This window comes from Scylla paramamosain, unplaced genomic scaffold, assembly GCF_035594125.1.
Source record: "Scylla paramamosain isolate STU-SP2022 unplaced genomic scaffold, ASM3559412v1 Contig11, whole genome shotgun sequence".
Classification (NCBI taxonomy): Eukaryota; Metazoa; Arthropoda; class Malacostraca; order Decapoda; family Portunidae; genus Scylla; species Scylla paramamosain.
In genome coordinates this window covers 1352741-1377142 of record NW_026973676.1, presented here as the reverse complement: position 1 = coordinate 1377142, position 24402 = coordinate 1352741, and the positions used below count along the sequence as shown (strand labels likewise).

Sequence of the window (24402 nt, the reverse complement as noted above, 5' to 3'; positions counted from 1 at the left end):
ACCTTACACCATATATAATACAATGAAGGATATTATTGTTACTACTGTTCATCCAAGCCAGCATCACCACCACCACCACCACCACCACCACTTCAAGCTTCGTTAAAGGTAAAACATTCTAATTATTATTATTTCTTGTTATTTTTATTGCTATTGTTATTATTATTATTATTATTATTATTATTATTATTATTATTATTATTATTATTATTATTTTATTATTATTACCATTGTTTAAAAAAAATGCCATGTATCATCTGGTTAAGAGATTTAAAGAGCCAGAGAGAGAGAGAGAAAGAGAGAGAGAGAGAGAGAGAGAGAGAGAGAGAGAGAGAGAGAGAGAGAGAGAGAGAGAGAGATTTAGTTACATCAGAGACAGACAGACAGACAGACAGACAGACGGACAGACAGATAAATAGATAGCTAGGTGAGTCACACTAACTGAAAGAGAGAGAGAGAGAGAGAGAGAGAGAGAGAGAGAGAGAGAGAGAGAGAGAGAGAGAGAGAGGCCTTGAGGTGAGTAAGAAATAGAGATAATGTTTGTGGCTGGAGGGAAAATTTTAGTGCAACTTTGAAGGGAATAACAGTTTGCTGGAGGAAAGACTGGTCCCCCCCCCCCCCCTCTCTCTCTCTCTCTCTCTCTCTCTCTCTCTCTCTCTCTCTCTCTCTCTCTCTCTCTCTCTCTCTCTCTCTCTCTCTCTCTCTCTCTCTCGTCTGTCTGTCTGTCTAGCCCTTTCAAATTTTTACTTTTCTTTGTTCTTTTATTTTATTTCTCTCTCTCTCTCTCTCTCTCTCTGCTCTCTCTCTCTCTCTCTCTCTCTCTCTCTCTCTCTCTCTCTCTCTCTCTCTCTCTCTCTCTCTCTCTCTCTCTCGTCTGTCTGTCTGTCTAGCTCTTTCAAATTTTTACTTTTCTTTGTTCTTTTATTTTATTTCTCTCTCTCTCTCTCTCTCTCTCTCTCTCTCTCTCTCTCTCTCTCTCTCTCTCTCTCTCTCTCTCTCTCTCTCTCTCTCTCTCTCTCTCTCTCTCTCTCTTTCCATCTTTCACTTAATTAAAATTCTTTCTGGTTAACCTTTCCTCTCTCTCTCTCTCTCTCTCTCTCTCTCTCTCTCTCTCTCTCTCTCTCTCTCTCTCTCTCTCTCTCTCTCTCTCTCTCTCTCTCTCTCTCTCTCTCTCATTTCCATCTTTCACTTAACTAAAATTCTTTCTGGTTAACCTTTCCTCTCTCTCTCTCTCTCTCTCTCTCTCTCTCTCTCTCTCTCTCTCTCTCTCTCTCTCTCTCTCTCTCTCTCTCTCTCTCTCTCTCTCTCTCTCTCTCTCTCTCTCTCTCTCTCTCTCTCTCTCTCTCTCTCTCTCTCTCTCTCTCTCTCTCTCTCTCTCTCTCTCTCTCTCTCTCTCTCTCTCTCTCTCCATCTTTCACTTAAAATTCTTTCTGGTTAACCTTTCTCTCTCTCTCTCTCTCTCTCTCTCTCTCTCTCTCTCTCTCTCTCTCTCTCTCTCTCTCTCTCTCTCTCTCTCTCTCTCTCTCTCTCTCTCTCTCTCTCTCTCTCTCTCTCTCTCTTTCTCTCCTGGAGCTTAACAATATACGTAATACACAACATATTTTATAATCACAGTGGAGGAGGAGGGGAAGGAGGAGGAGGAGGAGGAGGAGGAGGAGGTAGGGAAGAGTAGGGAAGGAATGTTAGAGTAAAAGTGAATAAAATCCCCGTTAGTTCTCAGAGGAGGAGGAGGAGGAGGAGGAGGAGGAGGAGGAGGAGGAGGTAGGGAAGAGTAGGGAAGGAATGTGAGAGTAAAAATGAATAAAATCCCCGTTAGTTCTCAGAGGAGGAGGAGGAGGAGGAGGAGGAGGAAAACAATACGAAGACACATTAACTTGATATCTCTGGTTGGCATGAAATTACTGAAGATGAGGAGGAGGAGGAGGAGGAGGAGGAGGAGGAGAGGAGGAGGAGGAGGATTTGATGTTGAAAGTGAATGTGAGGTATGAGAAGAGGAGGAGGAGAAGGAGAAGAAGAAGAAGAAGAAGAAGAAGAAGAAGAAGAAGAAGAAGAAGAAGAAGAGGAAGGAGAAGAAAAGATGATGATTATGAAGAGGAGGAGGAGGAGGAGAATATGGACTACACAAAGGAAGAAGACAAGGAAGAGGAGGAGGAGGAGGAGGAGGAGGAGGAATAACAATGAAGAAGAGGAATAGAGAAGGAGGAATAGAAGAGGAGGAGGAGGAGGAGAAAAAGGAGGAGAATATAGACTATGATACGAAAGAAGAAGAGGAGGAGGAAGAGGAGGAGGTGGTGGTGGTGGTAGTGGTGGTGAAAGGGTTTGTCTTCAAGGCCGTGTGTCGACATGGCTAGGTAGAGAGAGAGAGAGAGAGAGAGAGAGAGAGAGACTTTCATTATTTCCCCTTCTTGTATTCAATTATATTCATCAATGTGTGAGAAAGGGGGGTCCAGGGGGGCTGTGCCTCCCCTGGAACCCCTAAGGTTACTAACCTAACCTAACTTATATCCTTGGGATGATTGTGGACTTAGTTTCTGGAGGCAGCGCGCTATTAATTTAATTACTATGGCCTTACAAAAGCCTTCCCCACATTGAAAACATCACAGACATGTTCTATAGTAAGTACTCTATCACGTTGCAATGTGTTTTTAATGAATAGAGAGGAGGTCCAACCCTGCAGTTTTACCGAACAGATTAAGGGGGGCGACAGGGGTGGTACCTCCTGGGCACATAGTACATTCTGTGGCTTTGAAATCATAGTAAGTGTTTGTTGGGGGAATATGGACCTAAACCTCTTCTGAAGTAACCTTAGCCTTTTCTGAAGTTAATACTTACATGTCAGGTAGAATTAAGGTTGTAGCATATCTTGCAATATATATCAACTTACAGAAACTTGTTTAAGCAAAAAAAAGGTAAAAGGTTAATGAACTGATGCATCCCCATGCTACACACTCCTCGTCTGAGTTGTCGAGAGTCATTGCTGGCTGGCTGCGAGAGGTGTGTGGGGCAGGGCAGGGTTAGCCATTACAGGAATCACAATACTTAGTTATTTGAAGGTCTTGCTAACCTAGCCTCACCCTGACGTAACCTAAACTAACCTAACCCTAACCCTAATCCTTTCCTTTTTTTTTTTTTTTTTTTTTTTTTCATAATTAAGTAATAACTTCAAATAACTATAAGTATTCTGATTCCCTTAATGGCTAACCTCACCCTGCCCTGCACAGCTCCAGCAGCCAGCCAACAGTGACCCTCAAGCACTTGGAAGGGGAGGGTGTAGCATGGGAATGCATCAGTTCATTAACCTTGTTTTTTTTTTTTTTTTTTTTTTTTTTTTTTTTTTTTTTTTTTTACAAGTTTCCAGAAGTTGATATATATTGCATGATATTCTACAACCTTAATTCTATCTGACATGTACGTATTAACCCTAGAAGAGGCTAAGGTTATCTCCATATTATCCTTTTCTTTCCCTCAGGCTTTATTTTTAGTTAATTGCTTTGAAAGAGATATCATAGAAACTTTGTTAATATATCTACATTTTATATCTATAGAATTTTAGGTTTTTCATTTTGTCCGAAAATACAATTTTTTTCACCGTTAATTTTCTCCACTCCTTTTCCTGTTTTCTTTTTACATTTTTAAGGTAGGGGAGTGCAGGCCAAAATAAACCAAAGTTGGGAAGCCTGAAAAGTTTAAGGAGTAAAAACACTGTTTTGCGCAGAAATCCTTAAAAATAGTCAACAAACAGAGAATATCCCATCCCCCCATATTCCCCACTACACTATTCTAACTGTGAGATTACTAACCTTGCTAATTGGGAGGCTCCATCACCCAGATCTCCCATTATGCTATTCTTACCAGTAAATTGCAGTTTAACACCACAAATCCTATCTTTTTTCTGTCCCTAACAAGCTTGGAGACATGGTGGGAAAATGGAGTTTTAGGGTGGAAGAAGCTAAATTATGCCAAATTTTGACATTCGTTGGAAAGTCTAAGGATGAGGTGCCATATATTGAAAACTGGGAACTTTCTAGCTTAACCTAACTTTACCCAACCTAACTGAAAGGCGAGTCCTGTCCCCCCTTTAAAGACACTAATCCAGCTTAACCAGTGCATCTTTCTCCAGTGGATGCCCCCATTAAGAACACTAACTTAACTTAACCAGGGGGCTTTTGTATGTAGATGAGAATTTCTCAGATGATGTTTTGGTGTATAGTCTCTGCAACAACATCTCTTTATCTTTCATGGTCTGTCTCTTTGTGTGTGTGTGTGTGTGTGTGTGTGTGTGTGTGTGTGTGTGTGTGTGTGTGTGTGTGTACTTTTTAGAGATGACCTTCTAGTTGTTCTTCTCTTATGGTATTTTTCTTTTCTGTCTCTTTCTGTACAATATGTCCTTTATTTCCTCAGCATCCTGAATGGTATTCTTGGTAATATCTGTTTTATTTTCTCTCTACCTCTCCCTTCCACAGCACTCATCCAGGTGGAGGTAGAACCAGTGGGACGATGGTTCCACATATATGAGGCACGGCGTCTGCGGGGCCACCTCACCTCCTCAGTTGGGGAAAGTGAAGAGGAGAGTGAGGAGGAGGAGGCTCAGGAGGTGGAGGTGGAGGATGACATACACTATCTTCGCTCTCTCAACCCAGCAGACTGGAAGGTGAGAACTCAGCCAGCATGGTCCAGTCATAGCAACATAAGAATGGAGAAGACTGCAAAAGATTGGCTGGCCTACACTGGATAACTCCTGTACTAACCATGAAAATCTGTTATCCTCCTCTTCCCCATGCAGTCAGCCTTCCTATTGCCATCTGGCCTCTATATGCATATGCCTAGTCATCTAACCTCATGATATCACTTATGGTGTAGGTGCTGACCACATGAATGCTAAGCCTGTTCTATTTGTCCACTACTCTGTGAACCAGTTCTTACTAAGCTCTTTTCAAAACCTAAACTTATCTAGCATATATAGTTCTGTCTTGATTGTTCACTATGAGAGCATCACTTACCTCTGTCATTTATTTGATTAGTATCTTTCTTTTATATATTGATACATTTCTACAACATTGCCTTTCAGGACCAGGATCATTATGCAGTACTGGGACTCCGAAAGCACAGGTACAAGGCCTCTGATGATGACATCAAAAGAGCGTGTAAGTCCTGGTGGCATCTGGAGCTAGAGTGTATAGTGTACTGAGTACCAAGTTTTAGTGCACCTGCTGTTTGAAGGTATTTTTATAGTGCCAGTTTTCAGTTGCAGTGTCAGCCCTTTTAGTCTTGGTATTTTTATTTTATTTGTATATTTTCAATAACTACATTTTATTTGTGCCTTGCTATGGATGTATGTGGTTGGCTTTGCTATACCAAAGCTCCTGGGGTGTAGTATGGTGGTTTGAGACTATGACTATGGCCACACTGGCAATGGTTGTGAGCAAGCAGGTGAGTGTGATAAATGGTGAGAAAAGTGGGAGCATTGTACCAAATAAGTGTGGCCACACTGACAGTGAGTGGGCGTGGGCGAGCTGTGTCTTCCTGTGGCCCACAGCGAGGAGCATTGTCAGTTGACTTTTGTCAATCATCTGGCACAGGCAGTTTGTTGCCTGCTATTGACATTGCATGGCTAATTATTGAAGTTTTGCTCACACCAATCATTTGGGATACATTTGCTAAAGTAGAACCCAAAGGGAATGCCATCATGTTGTTTGTAGTAATTACTATTAATTATGAAACCATGCCCATAACTGTTAGCTTTAACAAGCTCTTGAATTGTAGCTAGGTGGTGCATACAGAAGAGCAGAGAGAATGTGTCTGAAGAATAGTTGGCGCCCCTATGGCTATGAGTGTGAATGATATTTGTAAGAGTGTGTGGTGGTTTGTCTGGGCCACCCCATGTGGGATTGGCAACCTGATATATAGATAGATAGATAGACATTATATTTTCTGATCATTGGTTTTATGCTAAGATATCTGTAAGTCTAATATAATAATTAGCATTCCCTTTGGTACGTGCTTAAAACAGGATGACCCAACACTTGGGTAAAGGAATGAGAGTGCAGCATTAGTGTGCACTTCCGTCCATTGTGTTACTCCTCACAGACCGCACGATGGTTCTGTGGCACCACCCAGACAAGCGGCGAGCAGCTGGGGAGGAGGTGAGGGATGACGATGACTACTTCACCTGCATCACCAAAGCCTATGAGATTCTCGGGGACCCCATCAAGCGACGCTCCTGGGACTCGGTGGACCCAGAGTTTGATGACGAGGTGCCGGCTGTCAGTGCACACAATAAGGCAAACTTCTTCCAGGTAAGCGCTGATCCCCACTAAGAAGAAAATTTATTCCACAAAGAATTCAAAGGTCTTTTAACTCCATGTCATACTGTAATGTCAAATATATGTGCACACAAGGCAAGCGCTAACTCCTATTAGGAAGAAAAATGACTCAACAAAGAATTGAAAGTTCAGTATTCATTGCTATTTGGTACATCTTTTCTTTACCACTAACCACTCTGGGACAATTCTTCACATTCTACAGCCATCTCCAAACATTATACTGGCTAGAAATTGCAAAAAATCTATTCCTTTTCACCGCTTTTTTCTTGCAGGTGGTTATAAAGATTGTATACATTACTTGTAGTGGTGTGGATGATTACATATCACTGAAGGGATTAACTCCATCTCATATTGTAATGTCAGGTCTATATATTAGATTATATAACTCTCTCTCTCTCTCTCTCTCTCTCTCTCTCTCTCTCTCTCTCTCTCTCTCTCTCTCTCTCTCTCTCTCTCTCTCTCTCTCTCTCTCTCTCTCTCTCTCTCTCTCTCTCTCTCTCTCTCTCTCTCTCTCTCTCTCTCTCTCTCTCTCTCTCTCTCTCTCTCTCTCTCTCTCTCTCTCTCTCTCTCTCTCATCTTCTTCAGTCTCCACCACATCTTTGTAAGGCACAGTGTTGCATTGCAGATTTTCACAGGGGTGTTTGAGTGCAATGCTCGTTGGTCCACCCACAAGCACGTTCCTGGCTTGGGCAAACCTGATGACACCAAACAAAAGGTCAGTCCAGATTAGCAGATTAAGTAACTGGAGAGAGTGATTGGCCTGTACAGTCACATCAATCTCCCTTGTACTGTTTTAGAAGTGAGATTACTAGTAGCAGAAATGCAAGTAGATATTTGGTGACAGTTTACTTTTTATAGTTACCATCATCATATGCTATGTTGATGGAAAGATAGACCAGTAATTTTGAAAGTTTGTTTAAAATATCATACACTATAATTTTCCTCAGCATAGAGGGTCCAGTAACTTACACATAAAACATCATTTCAAGATTTCTTTATGAATAGTGTTTATTTTGTATTGTTAACCGACTTAATTTTCATCACTGTGCAGGTTGATCGCTTCTATGGATTCTGGTACGACTTTGATTCCTGGCGAGAGTTTTCATATCTGGATGAGGAGGAAAAGGAGAAGGGACAGGAGTGAGTCTTCACTATTTGTATGTCTGGTCTTTTTAGAGTTATGTGTATTCCACTCCAGCCTTGCTTTATCTTCCCAAAGGCAGCAAAAATGGTGAAATTTGTATCTTGAAACATTAACATTGAATAAAATTTTAATTGAATAAGGAAATAATGCCCAAACTTAAGCCTAGACTTGACATTGGAAAAAATAACAAGAAAATTTAATATGGCTAGACAGAATACCCAGACTTATGGCAAGGAAAACTGGCACCGACATTGTTCTGATTGCTTTAACTGGTCATTTTAGTTTCTTTGAATATTTTTGTAACAGTGCAATGTGACTGCAATGTTGTGGTCGCCTTCCCTTCTTTAAATCAGTCAATCTTGCCAGCCGGGAGGAGCATTGATGGATAGAGAAGCAGAACAAGGTAGAGCGAGCGAGGCGTCGGAAGGAGGAGATGGGTCGATTGCGCAGGCTAGTTGACAATGCATATGCCTGTGACCCAAGGATAGCCAAGTATGTTTCGTTACTTATTACTGATTTCGTGTATTTTCGTTGTATCCCAATAAAAGTTGAAATTTTGTGCATTATCCCAAGAGATATTTATCACAAGGAGTACTTTTTTCTGTTGTTACATAATACTTCAAATTTCATTTTGATGGAAAGGTTTATGATGATTTAGATTGCAAAGAAGCTGTTTCTTGTTTTACTTCTGACTCCTTATGAGGGAAAAATTAATTGCTGCTTTTCCTGTCTACTTCTGTAGCTAAAGAATGGGTAAGTTTATAGAAAAAGAGGGAAAGAGATGAAGAATTATATATATATATATATATATATATATATATATATATATAATATATATATATATATATATATATATATATATATATATATATATATATATATATATATATATATATATATATATATTTTAATTTTTTAGGATTTAAAGAAGAAGACAAGGAAAGAAGACTGGCTCAGAAAAAAGGCAAAAAGCAGAGGCAATCAGGCAAAAAACAAGAAGAGGAGGAGAGGGGTGAGTGCACATTGTGATCTCCAGTATTAGCACCAGGCCAATCTCTAACTACTCTCGGACACATATATGCATTGATTTCTACAACAGACCAAGGCTTCACATTTTTCTCATTGATTTGTATTTTTCATGTCTTATGCTCGGAAATGCCATATATTTTGAAATACCATGCTATGTTGTCTTTTTTTTGAATGATATGTCTTGCTAATGTGTAAATTTGGTGTTTTCAGGTAAGGCAGGAAGCTGAGGAAGCAGAGAGAAAGAAAAGAGAAGCAGAGGAGGCAGAGCAAAGAGCAAAACAGGAGGTAGAAAAGAAGGAAAGAGAGGTGCTGAAGAAAGCATTCAAAAAAGAGAGGAAGGTGAGGAGGAGGGTAGAATCTGCTTGACATGTAAGAACTTACCACACACTTGTCTTTGACGCTTAAACTGCTGTGATCGCTAACATAATCAAAAATTCTCCTGACAAATATATTGAATTTTCGTGGTGCACTTTCTTTCTAGTGTGTTCTAACTGACTGTCTTCAGCCTCTTTTTCATCACTGCAGTGTTGAGTCTCTTGCTACCTCCTACTGCTATTTTCATGGCAACTGCTCTTCTGATCTTGCTAACTGCATGCCTCACTGCACAAGTCTTTCTTCTTTCTTTCATCTCTATTCTGTCTACCTCTTTAATGCAAGAGTTAACCATTATTCTCAATCATTCATCCCTATCTCTGGTAAACTCTGGAACTCCCTGTCTGCTTCTGTATTTCCACCTTCCTATGACTTGAACTCTTTCAAGAGCGAGGTTTCAAGGCACTTACCCTGTTTGTTTGACTAACACTTGACTGTGTTCAGGAGCCAGCACCTCAGTGGGCCTCTTTCTTCTTTTTTTTTTTTTTTTCAGTCTTTGTTGTCCTTGGCCAGTGATCCTCCAATATATATATAAAAAAAAAATAATAATAATAATGATGATGATGATAATAATAATAATAATAATAATAATAATAATAATAATAATAATAATAATAATAATGATCCCTGGCTATGGCAAGCAAGCCCACTACATTATATCCTTTCCTCCTCCTGTTCCTTTCCTCTCCCCTTTCACTTTCATCTTGTCGCAGTCCTCCCTTCCTGTCACCTGCCCCTATAGTTCTCATGACTCATGCCTGGAGCCATCATTCTACCTGGCAAGTCTTTTTTTTTTTTATTTTTTATTTTTTTATCATTCATTTTAAGGCTACAAAATTTGCTAAAAAAAAAAGAAAAACTAAAAAATGAAACTCTACCCACTTTCATCTTCTGTAACATTTCACATTAAAATATTCTCATTCATTATATACTTTCAGATTTATATTTTTTTCCTTTTTCTTTGATGTCATTTTTTAAATGATTTTGATACAGTTCCTGTTCATAAGGGGCTGAGAGGACTGCATTTGTATTAGAAAGATGGAAAGAGCATTAAATTTAGTGTTCAAATGTGTAAATTAATTTGGAAACTAAAAAAATATATATACAAATTATGATTGCCTGTATTTTGTTCACGTAAATAATTTTAAAAAGCAACGTGAAATAGAATAAAGCACACATTCTTTGTCATTGCATAGATGTGATGGTGACAGTGATAAAGAACATCTCTGTATCTGTCTATCTTTATTTGACACCTCTTGATAAATACTCCATGAGGACATAACTGCAACAGATTTCTCTATTTAGTCCTGCCCTTGTATTCCCTTCCTCTTTGCTCTGAACTTCACATACTCTCTCTTCACCCTTTCCTCACATATTTCAGTAACATTTTTTATGCAAGATCTTTGGTCAAGGGCAATAAAAAGGGGGGAAAGAAAGTCCACTGAGATGCTAGTCCCAAAAGAAAGATCATAAGGATTATCCAGAATTGTTGGATGAGTGTTTTGAAAAGTTGGAACCAGCCATTTTAAAGAGTTCAAGTTATAGGAAGGAGGATCTTCTGGAGCAGGCAGGGAGTTCCAGAGTTTACTAGAAAAAAAATAGCAAGTAAAAAGATAGCAAGATATGCAACATTGCAGCAATAACAGAGAGGCTGAAAATCATTAGTATATTATCCTCTATTCCCAGATGCTGCGGACTCTCTGTAAGGACAACAGTTACTTTGCATCAGAGGAGGGGTGAGCGAGTGCAGACCATGACAGATGTGGAGCTGCTGTGTGAGGCACTGGAGCTGACCCGCCTGGAGGAACTCAACAAGGAACTAGCACAAGTGGCCCAGGACAAGATGCAAGGGTGGGAGGTACTCATGAAGGAGGTGAGGGAGGATCAACAGTAGTAGTAGTAGTTAATTGACAAAGGTGAGTGAGAGAGATCAACAGTAGTAGTAATAGCAGTAGTAATTTTTTGACACAGGAGGTGAGTGTGGAGGGCCAACAGTAGTAGTAGTAGTAGTAGTAGTAGCAGTAATTGTTGCTTATATAAAAAAAAAAAAAAAAAAGCATAATTTTTGTCATTCTTAAATCAAAAAATTTCCTAAGCCTTGAACCCAAAAGCTGCTCCAACAGACATATGGGTATCTGCATCACTTTTGAAATGAACTATGTTAGGTCTATTTAAGTCATGTTACATTACCTTATCTGATTAGCTAAATCTAAAGTAGCATAAAGCAAGCTAATCTAAATTAGAACAATCCACCCCAAATGATCTGGATATTCTGTATGACCTGTTTTCCCTAGGATAGTCAAACCTTTCAGACTATTTCTCCACTGATAGTTATGATTAGTACAAGGAGTCCTTGGTGTATGACAGTCTTGACTTTTGTCCTTCATATGTTTCTTTTACAGGCACAATAGTTATGTGTTTATGTCCTAGACTATGACTTTACAGTACAACAGTATTAGTATTAGTGATTGACATACTGCAGGTAGCTTACTTATGCTGGTTCTGACCTATGCAGAAAATCAGTTTATAACATGGCATAGGAACAGAACTCTGTCATAACTTGAGGACCCCCTGTAACACTTCTTTGCCTTCTCTCTCTGTTGTAGGTGAGTGAGGTGCGCAACAGGATCAAAAAGGAGAGGGAGGAGGTGGCAGCAGCGGCAGCAAGGGGAGGGGGTGGAGGAGGAGGGGAAGGTTCATCACTCAAAGTCTGGAATCAAGATGACCTCCAGCTGCTCATCAAAGCCGTCAACCTCTTCCCTGCCCGGCACAACAAAGAGGTGAGCTGGTTCGTGTGTGTGTGTGTGTGTGTGTAAATTGCTTCTTTTTATATATTTTTTGATATCTTATTATTATTGGTGGTCCACAAGGGCTGTCCCTTTCCACTGGGGCTGACAGGGCTAAGAGTGTGAATGACGTGTCATTCACCTACATTCGTCTGCTGGTCACCAAACCAGCTGTTCCCCATATGGAAAGAGGGTCAGAGCTTGTAGTGATTGATCTTTGGGTAGGACTGAGACCATTCACACACCGCACACTGGGACAGTGAGGCCATAACCCTTCAGGTTACATCCTGTACTTACTTGCTGCTAGGTGAACAGGGGCTACACATGAAGAGATTCTCCCAGGACTTGAACCCATGCCTTCTCGGTTGTGAGCCGAGCATGCTGACACTAAGTGGTGTGCATGTGTGTGTGTGTGTGTGTGTGTGTGTGTGTGTGTGTGTGTGTGTGTGTGTGTGTGTGTGTGTGGTGCCTTGTCTGGGCCAGCTGATGTGAGATTGCTGGCCTAGTATATAAATAGATAGGTTTTTTAAGCTTTAATATTTTATTTGATTGATTTATTGCCTTATTCTTGTGTTTCCATGTGTGTTTTAAAATGACTAATATCAAGGTTGTTATCTGATCCCTACTACTGTTCTCTACATACACACCATTTAGGTCTTCACGTGGTATAGGGAATATAACAAAGGTGACATTTATAAAATTCTCAGGATCATAATTAGGATAGAACAAGACACAATGGGTTCAAGCTTGAAAATAGTTAGAGAGGAAGAAATTGGTCCTCAGATGGAGTAGTAGATGAATGGAATGGACTCAGTAATCAGGTTGTTAGTGCTGAGTCATTGGGGAGCATTAAAGGATTAGACAAATTTATGGATGGGAATGATAGGTGGATATAGGTAGATATGTTTCATACAAGGATGGCTTCTTGCAGCTCCCTTAATGTTAGGTTATGTTTTTAAGCATTGCTGTACTTAGAGGAACTCATTGAACCCTCCATTGCTGCAGGTGGGAGGTTGTGGCAGAGTATATCAACCAACACACAGCCACCAGCATCACCAGGCTGGCCAAGGAGGTGCTCAATAAGGCCAAGGAGCTGCAACACTCAGACAAGCACATGAGGGAGGCAGCCAACAAGAATGCCTACCACAGCATGGAGAAGGCACAGGCTCGGCAGGTGATCAGCGACACCACAGCCTCCCAGAGATATGACAGTGAGTTCTTGCTGTTATGCTGACATTCAGATCATTCTTTTGCATCTTTGTGTAGTTTTATATCATGTTGATGCTTGGGTAATTTCTCATTTCTCTTTTTATACTAATTAATTATTACCATGAGTCTTCTCTGTATGAACTCAAGAGCTTTCTCCCTTCTCTGTGTAACTGCTGTGAATTGTCTTTTAGCTCTATACAATATCACCAGTTGAGCTGTGAATCAATTCCAAGATATTTTAAGAAAAAACATGTTTTTAGGGCTGATGTTAGATCTTTCCTTTGTGCAGCACCACAGGAGATGCTGGGGATGAACACTGCTGCTTGGGGAGCTGAGGAACAGAGGTTGCTGGAGCAAGCCCTCAAGACCTATCCAGTCTCTACTCCTGACCGCTGGGACCGCATTGCCAAGTGTGTCCCCAACCGAACTAAGAAAGACTGCATGAGGCGCTATAAAGTCTGTATATGTGTGTGTGTGTGTGTGTGTTTGTGTGTCTGATGATGTGTTGCTTGCTATTCCCTGTATGTGAGATTGTGGAGAAAACAAATCAGGTTTATCTTGTTTATGGAGTGACACACTCTTTTTCTCTCTCTCTCTCTCTCTCTCTCTCTCTCTCTCTCTCTCTCTCTCTCTCTCTCTCTCTCTCTCTCTCTCTCTCTCTCTCTCTCTCTCCTCTCTCTCTCTCTCTCTCTCTCTCTCTCTCTCTCTCTCTCTCTCTCTCCTCTCTCTCTCTCTCTCTCTCTCTCTCTCTCTCTCTCTCATGCATTTATCTTTTGATCTGCTTTTATCTTTGTGGTCCCTCCATAAATGCATGGAGATGTAAGTGCTATGTGTGTGTGTGTGTGTGTGTGTGTGTGTGTGTGTGTGTGTGTGTGTGTGTGTGTGTGTGTGTGTGTGTGTGTGTGTGTGTGTGTGTGTGTGTGTGTGTGTGTGTGTGTGTGTGTGTGTGTGTAGTGAAGGTTTTATATATGTGTGTGTGTGTGTATGTATGTAGTGAAGGTTTTATATAGTGCACAGTAGACACTGATGTTATTGTAACTTTTAAGTCTTATTCTCACATGATGGCATTTCAGGAGCTTGTTGAGATGGTGAAGGCAAAGAAGGCGGCTCAGGCTGCTGCAGTGGGAAAAAAGTGAGGAGCCAAACCCTGCTGTCTTCTTTCCTTTGTGAGTTCAGATGTAGCAAATTCTTGTAGCTGTTGTGTGAAGCAATATTGCTATCTGAAAATCTATCTCTTGTTCTATTTTTAAGCATTATGTCTCAGCAGTGCCACTTTTGGACTACCTGAATTGGAGGGGCAGCTACATATATTGATGGGGACACAAAAGTGTAGCTAGGGATCTGTTTCTTTCCCCTCCACTTCTCCCTTTCTCTCCTTTATAACCTCATCCCCCAACTCTTCCATCTCTTCCATCACACTTCACTTCCACTGCTTCCAATAAGTTGTCATGCAAAAAGCAAAATTAACACTTGGAAAAGTATTTTTAAGTGCTATGGGAAAACTGCTAATATTGAAAATTAATGTTGATAAGTGCAGAATTCTATACATTGCAGAAAGCAGATGCAAAACAGCATGTGCTTTTCCTTATCATCATAGTGTAGCTCTGGAGGACAGAAGGGCAATCTCCATTAATATGGCAGTAGCCACAAGGAAGCCACTTCCTGAAGAATGAATGGATCTGTGGCAGTTGTATAAAAAATTACAAGACGTGTGAAAAAGTGTGCGGTGATTGTGACTATAATAAGGAAGTAATATGCAATGATGACCATGTGATTGCATACAAATGTGTACCTTCTTAATTTTCTAAAGGAAAACTACAGTCTTAAGTTTGATTTTAAAGTAACACTAAATTTACAAGGTGGGTAAGAGTAAAGATGCCACATGAAGAGCTGCAGGTAAATGCTGTGATTAGTGTAGATCCTAATGAAGAGTTACCATAGAAAATACACAAACATCATTGAGACAATAGTTGTGACTTAACATGCTTATACACATTCACAGGTCCTTGATACACATGATTCAAGCCTGACACTTGAGGAATATTACTTTGTAAGTAATGGAGGTGCAGCTCAGAGGTGTTTCAGAATATAGCTCTCAGTGGCTGATGCATGGAATAAGTTCATGATGTGCGATTCAGTACCTCAAATAAGTGACTCAGTCTGTGATATAAGTAATAATGCAAGCTGTTGAATCATGGATGTGCGCCTCAGAATGTGTGACCTCGTAGCTTTGCCCGGACCAGCATAGTCAACCCTAACCTAGGCCAACACAGCCAGTAATAGCTTTGTGAAACACCAAAATATAGATAATCATTATTATCATCTGCAGCCACCATGCTCACCCACCACCTACACAAAATTTAATGTCTTCCACTGGTATATATATATATATATATATATATATATATATATATATATATATATATATATATATATATATATATATATATATATATATATATATATATATATATATATATATATATATATATGGTCATGTGTGGTGTGTGTGTGTGTGTGTGTGTGTGTGTGTGTGTGTGTGTGTGTGTGTGTGCTATAATTTTTTGTTCATTGTTCGCATCTCGCTATGCACTCTACCTTCCATCATATCTTCAGTTTTAAGCCTTTCGTAACGACATCATAAATTTGTGGATTGACTTTTATTTATTTATTTATTTATTTATTTTGTAGATCAAACCTGCTGTTGGGGTGTTCCTTTTTCACGTGATCGCATATCAGGGTCTTCTTTGAAGTATAAAGCACCACGTTATCTGCGACCTTTGATTTGTGACAGATATCATATGGTCATTATTAATAAAAGGAAGCAGATGGTAATAGTGAACTGCATTACATAACCACGCATCTGTCGCTTTGATAAACCAAAATGCAGTATTTCTGCTACTACTACTACTACTACTACTACTACTACTACTACTAGTAGTAGTAGTAGTAGTAGTAGTAGTGGTAATAGCTGTAGTAGTACAAATACTATTTCATATGACACAGAGACATGAGAAATAATAATAATAATAATAATAATAATAATAATAATAATAATAATAATAATAATAACAGTAAAATTATACGAACTTAACACTGTTAGGCTCGTAGTGCAGAAGGTTGGCGGGCAGTAGCGGCCAATCAGACAGACGGACGTGTAGGGGAACTAAAACTACAGATAGCGACCTGATATCTACCCCGCCAGCCTTCATGATTGCGCTGAGGTACCCCGCCACCCAGATAAACCTCATTTGGCCCCAAGCCCACTGCACACACACGGTAATTCTTGTAGTGGTGTAATTGTAATGGGCGATTGTTGTTTATTTACTAAGTGGGTGGTAGTGTGTAGGATTGAGATCGTGGTGTGATGGTGGGTTATAGTGGGGGTGGAGTGGGTTATTGACACTATAACGCAACACTGCACACACAAACAGACGGTAAATTTTCTAGTGATGTAGTAGTAATGGACTGGTGTGGGTTATGCATATTGAGAAATGGGTGGTGGTTGGTAGGATTGAGGTCATTACTATCGGAATGGGGGCTGGTGGTTGTGGAGAGTACTGTGGGATTACGTACACTTTATATTAAGCAACACAACACACGTTACCTCATTTCCACACACAACTCGCCCCCCGTGGACAGTTATGGTTTGTCATTTGCCAGTCATCCTCTATTTATACTTGTACACGTCAAGACGAGCCCTGCGGCAGACAAAACAGACTTAGTACTGAGTGATGACAAGCTCTCAGGTGCTGGTTTGTTTATCTCCCTCAGTGCGGTGATGTGACTGATTTTGTGGCGTCAGCTGATAGTCTGAGGTGGCAAGGTGGCATCTGTCAACAGCAGTCGGGTGTCTCCTGCAACAGTGAAAGCATTTGTAAACAAAGTCAAGTGCCACGTGAGAGCCTTGACTTTCTTGTCTGTATAGCTGTGTAAATAAGGTGAAGCAGTTCTTGGCTTGTGGTTGTCTTTAGTATAGAAATGCTTAAACTTTTAGAGAGGATGGCTTGCTGCTGTTGACAGTTGCCACTTCACAGACTGAGAATGATGCCTTCATACTTGTAAAAATCTTAAACATTGCAACAACACAATAGGTATAGAAATTAATTGCAGTACTGGATAGTAGGTTAAAAATTGCACAAGTATGGGAATGAACATGTGGCAATGGAAGGTTGTGGCTGTCTTGAGCTGTTTTATCCAGTACACTCATCATAGGGCCTGGGTGAGCCACAGGTTGTGATGTATGGCAATACACTTCTCATCAGTGATCAAGCTTTTGGAATCACCTTATAGAAGTAATACAGCATCCTTCTCATTATTATGAGATTTTCATCTTTTCTGCTTTGAAACCAGCTTGCAGTGACCTGACATTTCTGGTCAGTCAATCTTTGCTTTAGCAAGAGTGACTACAATGTTTCATTGAGTGAAGAGTCACGTACCGTGACCTTTGAGCTGCTGTAGGTTCAACTCGCTAGTATTGGTTAGAGGCAGTTATGATGTAGGGGCATAAATGTAATGCTTGTGCAGTGCCTCCTTTTGTAACGTGTCATGCCATTCTTGATGTGATCAGTGCAGGATGATAAGACCCGGGTCACATTGACTCCATGTATTAATTGAATCGATCAGATCCTGAGAACGTGAGAGAATGTGAACCAATTCTCATGAGGGTAGAAAGTAAACTGGTAATGTACAGCTCAGCCTTACAGAAACAACATTGCAGATTTATGTCAGTGCACAGATTTACTTATCCTTTAACTGACCATGCAGATGAATTTGTCTGCCCATGAAGCTTATTAAGTAGGAAAAAATCTAGGTTTTTGCCATGTCCTACTTGGATGGAATTTGTTGCCTATCATTCTCTCTCTCTCCTCTCTCTCTCTCTCTCTCTCCTCTCTCTCTCTCTCTCTCTCTCTCTCTCTCTCTCTCCTCTCTCTCTCCCTCTCTCTCTCTCTCTCTCTCTCTCTCTCTCTCTCTCTCTCTCTCTCTCTCTCTCTCTCTCTCTCTCTCTCTTCTCTCTCTCTCTCTCTCTCTCTCTCTCTCCTCTCTCCTCTCTCTCTCTCTCTCGTTTTAGGTATTGGGACCATAGCGTCTGTCAGGAGCCAATATATTTTTTTGGATTCTTTTTTAATAAGCATTCTTTTCCTCTTTAAAGAACATCTTACAGTTTCATTATCAGATTACTGAGTATAGTGTTTATCACTGAGCTCATGAAATATCTTATCAACTATTTTGCCTGTGATAAGGATTAAGATGATGTGACACTGCTCTACTTGAGATGATATCCTCTCTGTGATATCTATGATGACTCCAACATACATCTTTGATTTTTTTATATTTTTTATGTGATGAGACTGGTTTTGCTGCATCACCATTGATGCATCTGATAGTTTAAGTGTGTCTGCAGATCTTGACAGTTGCTTTTGTGGGATTCTAAGAACTGACTTGCTTGAACAAAAAACTGCCTTGATGCTGGTGACTTATTTGATGATGTGTTGAGCTTTATTTATCACAAGGTACTTGAGGCATTCTCAGTCTGGATATCTGCAGTTTAACGTACATAAGAAATTTACAGCATACATACTTCATTGTTAACTGAATAGTATTGTCTTGTGATCTGGTGCCTGTGATTTTGTTTTTCATATGCTTCCTGTGGGAGTTGTTTCAACACCTCAATAGATTGCTTGCACAAGTTAGTACTTAGACAGAAGGATTGACAGCACACCCATGCTTATGTTCCCTTTTCAGGTGTTGCCCTTTAGGTAGTGAGGAGAGACAGGTACCAGCAGGGAGCAGTAGTGTTAACAACAGCAGGATGGGGAGCTTCAGCAAGATCCTGCCATACTCCTGCTATGAGCTCGGCCACTGCTGGAAACACTCGTGCTCCTCAGCCTCCTTTGAAATCTGTATCATTGGGTTCATTGAAAGCATCAAAATCTATGGTGTGGTGTACTTGGTATGTGACCTTTTTTTTTTTTTTTTATGTTAGAGGGATACTATCCTCATTGTGTCTAGTAAACTGTTCTGGCAACTGCACTGGCTTCCTAAGCTTCATGGAAGTTTAGAATATAATTTAAAAAGGTAACACTTGGCAGTAAAGGGGTGATTGCGATAAAATATTGCATTGCATCTACTGTAATTTTATTTTGGCTCATTAGAATTATCTACAGTTACTGAAAATGTGTGTGATGGTGTCATTAGGTGACAAAATGTTAAAGATTACTGTTACTATATTGGTAAAAAGAGGTGAAAATGGATTATAGCTATGCATAGAACTTTTCATATCAATTACCTTATGCCATGATAGATCTGGTGTAAGTAGAGTGTGAGGTGAAGGGGAATATGATTTTGCTTTCTGGCTTCAAAAGTGGAAGGAAGACTTTGATCAGGAGTTAATAATTTTACTTGCTTGCTTTCTTTATTTCTCCTTTTCTTTCCTTTTTCTTTTGAATTGGGAATGACACTTTGTATTTTGAGGTTTATCTTTGTAATATTAATGACTTGCATTTGTTTGCCTGCAGCTAACCGGTCTTGTGAATGCTCGGAAAATAAGTATGAAGTATGGAAAAAAAGCTCTTGAAGAACTACTTAACATCAGTTTGTTTCCTGACAGTCAATGCTTTTGGGTACATTGGCTCCTACTGTGTTGTCAGGTGAGCATGCCAGGTGTGGCCTTTCCCATGCACATGTTGGGGCAGTTTGGAAGTAGTAAGTGTAATATACATGCTATTATACTGAGTGTGTCATGCTTGCTTTTACTCTGGGAAATTTATATGAAACCATGGAGTTGCATAACAAAGTAATCTTTTTCTGTTTATTTACTTATTTGTTTATTTATTTTTTATGTTTTTGTGCATGGATACTCAATTAATTAAGATATAGTATAGTTTATGTGAATGAATACACATTTAAGTAGTCAGTGGTCATAGTGTGTTGTGATCAGCTCCCACAATTCTTGTTACTACACAAACCAAGTATAGTGCATGAGTTCTTGTTGGTTAGTTTGGAGAGAGGAGGTGACCATAGGATATTGATGAAGGACAGCCATTGAAGCACTTCATCATTAGCATATAAAATGACAAAAAAATTAGTATTTTCCAGTTGGAACAAGATAAAATACTGTAAAATTAGTATTTTCCTGTTGGAACAAGATAAAATACTGTAAAATAGAAAATACTGTATTTGACAGTTTATAAGACATATGGGGTTATAAGATGCATCTCAGTTTGGGCAGGCATTGAAAAAAAAAAAAAAAAGATAAATAAATGGGTTTAAGCTCTGTATATGAAGTGAAGGATTTAACCTGACATTTGATGCCCTCTCATATGTATTCAGATCCTTCATATGTATTCAGATCTCTCTCTCTCCAGGAGAGAGAGAGATGCTGATTGTTAAAGGCAGTGTGTGAAGCCTGCCCACTGTCTTTGTATATACAGGTTAGGATGTGTGTGTGTGTGTGTGTGTGTGTGTGTGTGTGTGTGTGTGTGTGTGTGTGTGTGTGTGTGTGTGTGTGTGAGTGTTTGTTTGTTTTGTATCCTCCACACTGCTGGTCTTAATCTAGCTTGCCAAACTAAATGAAGTCATCCACAGCCACAGCCTTATTCTTCCTTTCATTTGTATCTACACAGTCCTATGAGCAGCTCCTCCTCCTCCTCCTCCTCCTCCTCCTCCTCCTCCTCCTCCTCCTCCTCCTCCTCCTCCTCCTCCTCCTCCTCCTCCTCCTCCTCCTCCTTGTCTTCCTTCTATTATTCCTGTTTCCTTGTATGTCTTATTCCTCCTCCTCCTCCTCCTCCTCCTCCTCTTAATGTTTTCTCTTTCACTGCTGTTCATGAAAGTGTTGAAGAAATATTATTTATATCTGGCAGTGATCAGACCTCATGTACAGGTGTGGTCCCTTACTACAGACACAGCCTAAGGTAACCTAACCCAATCATTTCAGAAGGTGGAATTTGAGTCGGCCAAGCTTCAGAAATGCAGGAAGGATTAGCGGTGATGACTGCAGGCTGCCATCGACCCGCAGGTAATTACTGTCTATTTGTCTGGTCAACTGTCTATATTTATATTATTCCTGCTGGTCTGGTCTATTTATATTATTCCTCCTGCTGAATCCACTATTTTTCTCCACTAATGTATTATTCCACTATGTCAGCCAATGTTAAATACAGTTACTTTGCATCTTTAAACTTCAGTCTTCCCTTTATGTGTGACAATAACAGTTTCAATCTTGGATATGATATGTCACTCAGTCATTCAGTCAGTCAGTCACTCAGTCACACAGTTATTCATCAATGAGTGAGTCCTACCTTCACTGTATACCCAGTGTGTATACAGTGACAGATTTCACTCACTCACTCACCCCTCCCACCTGCTTCCCACCCCCAGGTCATCACAGGAATCAAATGCAGCATCAGTATGGCTCACCAAACACTTCCCCTCACACTGGTGGTGTTGACCTGCCTTGTGAACACCTGCCCTCCTGTGTTCCTGCCCTTAATAGCCCTCCAGGTGACATCAGGTAAGTCAGACACCTATCTTTCACTTAATAGCTCTCTCAACCCCTAGTGGAAAGGCTACTACTACTACTACTACTACTACTACTACTACTACTACTACTACTACTACTACTACTACTACTACTACTACAGCTGGCCACACACATTTAAAGTCATTTTTTTAATTTTTACAAAGTTTAGACATAGACAGATAGAAGAATTTGTTTGTTGAATGCCTAATTGCCTCATTTCTGGTATTTTAATGATTTTTTAATTGTTAGGCAAGGCGCACATTGAGACGCAGGGCAGCACAGAGCAGGGCAGACGCAGGGCAGGGCAGGGCAGGGCAGCACAGCGCAGCACAGGCGTGGTGCGCACATTGAGAAGCAGGCTGTCGTCCTGTGCGGTAGTGTTGATCATGGCTGTTGCCAAAAATTACTTTGGAAACCTTAGTTCCGATTCCGACTCAGAAAACGAGTTGGAGAAAGTAATGTTATTATATGACATTTGTAGAGCAAAGAGGTCAGTGTGGAGGAGTGAATACTTGGAGAAGAGGAAAACACATGGAGAATTTGCCCATAACTCGTTCTTATAAGTTCCTCTCATATAATCAGGATGACTAGTGTCATACAGCACTCTTTGATGGCGAACAGCCTCTATGAGTTGCTCTGTGGACGACATTGTGAGTACTAAAGAGCAAGTTGCTATCAAGCTGCGCCGCACGTGGCACAGGAAACTGCGTTCGAACGACTGCGTCGCGCTGGCCGGCACAGGTCTGCATCTGTGCTGTGCTGTCCTGCGTGTCAATATGTGTGCTTAGGTTTAAACCGGTGAGATGCAGTTTTCTGCCCTGCTCTGTGCTGTGTCGCCTGTGTTGCCTGCGTCTCAATGTGCGCCCGGCCTTAGGGTGTTCAAGGGTTTTTTTCATAATATTAGTGATAGTTTTGCAGGCTCTGCTTATTTATCTGTCTGTTATTTTATCTATTAATCTCTCAGTTTACCCATTTATCTAAGTATCTGCTGGACCTAACCTAACTAGGCCTATCTCTGCTTGTCTCAATGTCTATCTGTTTACCTAATCTAACCATCTATCTCTCAGTCTATTTAACTTTGTTTAACCATTTATCTATCTCTCTATCTCAATCTATGTAACTAAGTACCTACCTAATCTAACCATCTCTATCTCTCTCTCTCAGAATGTGGATGAGGGGACAAGAGAGCCAGTGTTCCAAGTACCACCACCATCACCACTGCCACCACCACCACCACCACCATCAGGAGCACAGATTCACTGAAGTCTCTACCAAGATTTCTTTGAGTTTTTTGATAAATTTAACTTCCAGGAGAGAGAGAGATGCTGATTGTTAAAGGCAGTGTGTGAAGCCTGCCCACTGTCTTTGTATATACAGGTTAGGGTGTGTGTGTGTGTGTGTGTGTGTGTGTGTGTGTGTGTGTGTGTGTGTGTGTGTGTGTGTGTGTGTGTGTGAGTGTTTGTTTGTTTTGTATCCTCCACACTGCTGGTCTTAATCTAGCTTGCCAAACTAAATGAAGTCATCCACAGCCACAGCCTTATTCTTCCTTTCATTTGTATCTACACAGTCCTATGAGCAGCTCCTCCTCCTCCTCCTCCTCCTCCTCCTCCTCCTCCTCCTCCTCCTCCTCCTTGTCTTCCTTCTATTATTCCTGTTTCCTTGTATGTCTTATTCCTCCTCCTCCTCCTCCTCCTCCTCCTCTTAATGTTTTCTCTTTCACTGCTGTTCATGAAAGTGTTGAAGAAATATTAGTTATATCTGGCAGTGATCAGACCTCATGTACAGATGTGGTCCCTTACTACAGACACAGCCTAAGGTAACCTAACCCAATCATTTCAGAAGGTGGAATTTGAGTCTCTCTCTCTCTCTCTCTCTCTCTCTCTCTCTCTCTCTCTCTCTCTCTCTCTCTCTCTCTCTCTCTCTCTCTCTCTCTCTCTCTCTCTCTCTCTCTCTCTCTCTCTCTCTCTCTCTCTCTCTCTCTCTCTCTCTCTCTCTCTCTCTCTCTCTCTCTCTCTCTCTCTCTCTCTCTCTCTCTCTCTCTCTCTCTCTCTCTCTCTCTCTCTCTCTCTCTCTCTCTCTCTCTCTCTCTCTCTCTCTCTCTCTGTTTGGAATTATACTGTATATTAAGAAATATCATTAAAGAGTGTGTGTGTGTGTGTAAAAAGTGTTTGCATTATTGTGCATTTGATGTTATAGCCCCAGGTTCTTAAAGTTTTCTGGTGTCATGATTTATAAAGATTGCTATTTTTAATAAAGTTATTGAAATTGTTATTGAGTGTTTGTATTGAACTCTTTAGCTTTGTAATAGTGTGCGTCTCATCATGCATTCATTAATGATGTAGAGTGGAAATGTCCATTCCTATCATGCATAATATCAATGCATTATTGGTTTATGTTGTTATTTGTGTATAAATTGTAAAGTTATGCCAGTCTATTTTAGTACAAACTAAATATCGGCTGGAAGAGAGGACAGGTAATGGCACACTAAAACACAGGAAGGGACAATGATATAACCATCCAATTTAACAATACACAGAGGAAGAAGAATGAGAAAGCAATAAAAATGGATTATTTAATGGATGATTAATAGACCCTCATTTGTAATCTTATTTCAGGCAAGAATATTAAAAGAGACAGCTGGCTTGCCCTTTGTACTTGTTCATACGTGACAGAATGAGAGATCTAGGGGTGGGGGTGACACCTGGAAATGGGTATGATTCACGAAGGGATTGATTTATTGCTTGACTGGCTGATTAAGAAAAGAAGGCGTGGTAGTGGAGGGTGGGGGGAAAGGCGCCCCAACTTTCCAGTCGTATATGGAGTCGAAGGGAGTTCTACAGGATTATTCATGTATTTGTTGCTTTTAGCTGTGAATTATCTGGTGGTGTAATTGTTATGACCCCGTAAGTTGATTTACTATTCATTTCGTCTTTCTGAACGCAAAATAACATGTTACTTGTACTTCTGCCTGTTGTACACTTTCCTAAACGCAATTTAGGTCTTATTAATGTGGCATTT

General features: G+C 40.3%; 2 protein-coding genes and 1 pseudogene across 6 annotated transcripts; all 3 read left to right on the top strand.

Moving 5' to 3' along the window:
* Nucleotides 1-26: 26 nt before the first annotated feature.
* On the top strand, nt 27-8131 carry LOC135097041 (dnaJ homolog subfamily C member 2-like; annotated as a pseudogene).
* A 544-nt stretch (nt 8132-8675) lies between these two features.
* Nucleotides 8676-18651, top strand: LOC135097049 (dnaJ homolog subfamily C member 2-like). 2 transcript variants are annotated; one of them, XM_063998809.1, is made up of 7 exons: nt 8676-8835; nt 10555-10741; nt 11475-11648; nt 12660-12865; nt 13153-13319; nt 13937-14029; nt 18609-18651. In XM_063998809.1, exons 3-6 carry the CDS (start codon nt 11590-11592, stop codon nt 13997-13999), a joined length of 495 nt encoding a protein of 164 aa, XP_063854879.1. In that variant the 5' UTR covers nt 8676-8835; nt 10555-10741; nt 11475-11589; the 3' UTR covers nt 14000-14029; nt 18609-18651. The 2 variants fall into 2 exon arrangements, with proteins under 2 accessions (XP_063854879.1, XP_063854880.1); XM_063998810.1 differs by lacking the exon at nt 18609-18651 and having other exon boundaries at nt 13153-13273; nt 13937-14597.
* Nucleotides 15991-23015, top strand: LOC135097051 (transmembrane protein 135-like). 4 transcript variants are annotated; one of them, XM_063998813.1, is made up of 4 exons: nt 15991-16142; nt 19382-19513; nt 21243-21375; nt 22549-23015. In XM_063998813.1, the coding sequence occupies exons 1-4, from the start codon at nt 16074-16076 to the stop codon at nt 22557-22559; spliced, it is 345 nt and encodes a 114-aa protein (XP_063854883.1). In that variant the 5' UTR covers nt 15991-16073; the 3' UTR covers nt 22560-23015. The 4 variants fall into 4 exon arrangements, 2 of the variants coding, with proteins under 2 accessions (XP_063854883.1, XP_063854882.1); XM_063998812.1 differs by lacking the exon at nt 15991-16142 and adding an exon at nt 18637-18816; XR_010265315.1 differs by lacking the exons at nt 15991-16142; nt 19382-19513 and adding exons at nt 18654-18816; nt 20800-20880.
* The last annotated feature ends 1387 nt before the right edge of the window (nt 23016-24402 follow it).

Excerpts from the sequence above, each read along its gene's own strand:
- LOC135097049 (XM_063998809.1), top strand. The coding sequence starts at position 11,590 with ATGACCTCCAGCTGCTCATCAAAGCCGTCAACCTCTTCCCTGCCCGGC. Across the intron at positions 11,649-12,659 it reads CTGCCCGGCACAACAAAGAG|GTGGGAGGTTGTGGCAGAGT; the intron begins GTGAGCTGGTTC and ends CCATTGCTGCAG. Across the intron at positions 12,866-13,152 it reads AGCCTCCCAGAGATATGACA|CACCACAGGAGATGCTGGGG; the intron begins GTGAGTTCTTGC and ends TCCTTTGTGCAG.
- LOC135097051 (XM_063998812.1), top strand. The coding sequence starts at position 18,676 with ATGGGGAGCTTCAGCAAGATCCTGCCATACTCCTGCTATGAGCTCGGC. Across the intron at positions 18,817-19,381 it reads TCTATGGTGTGGTGTACTTG|CTAACCGGTCTTGTGAATGC; the intron begins GTATGTGACCTT and ends GTTTGCCTGCAG. Across the intron at positions 19,514-21,242 it reads GGCTCCTACTGTGTTGTCAG|GTCATCACAGGAATCAAATG; the intron begins GTGAGCATGCCA and ends TCCCACCCCCAG.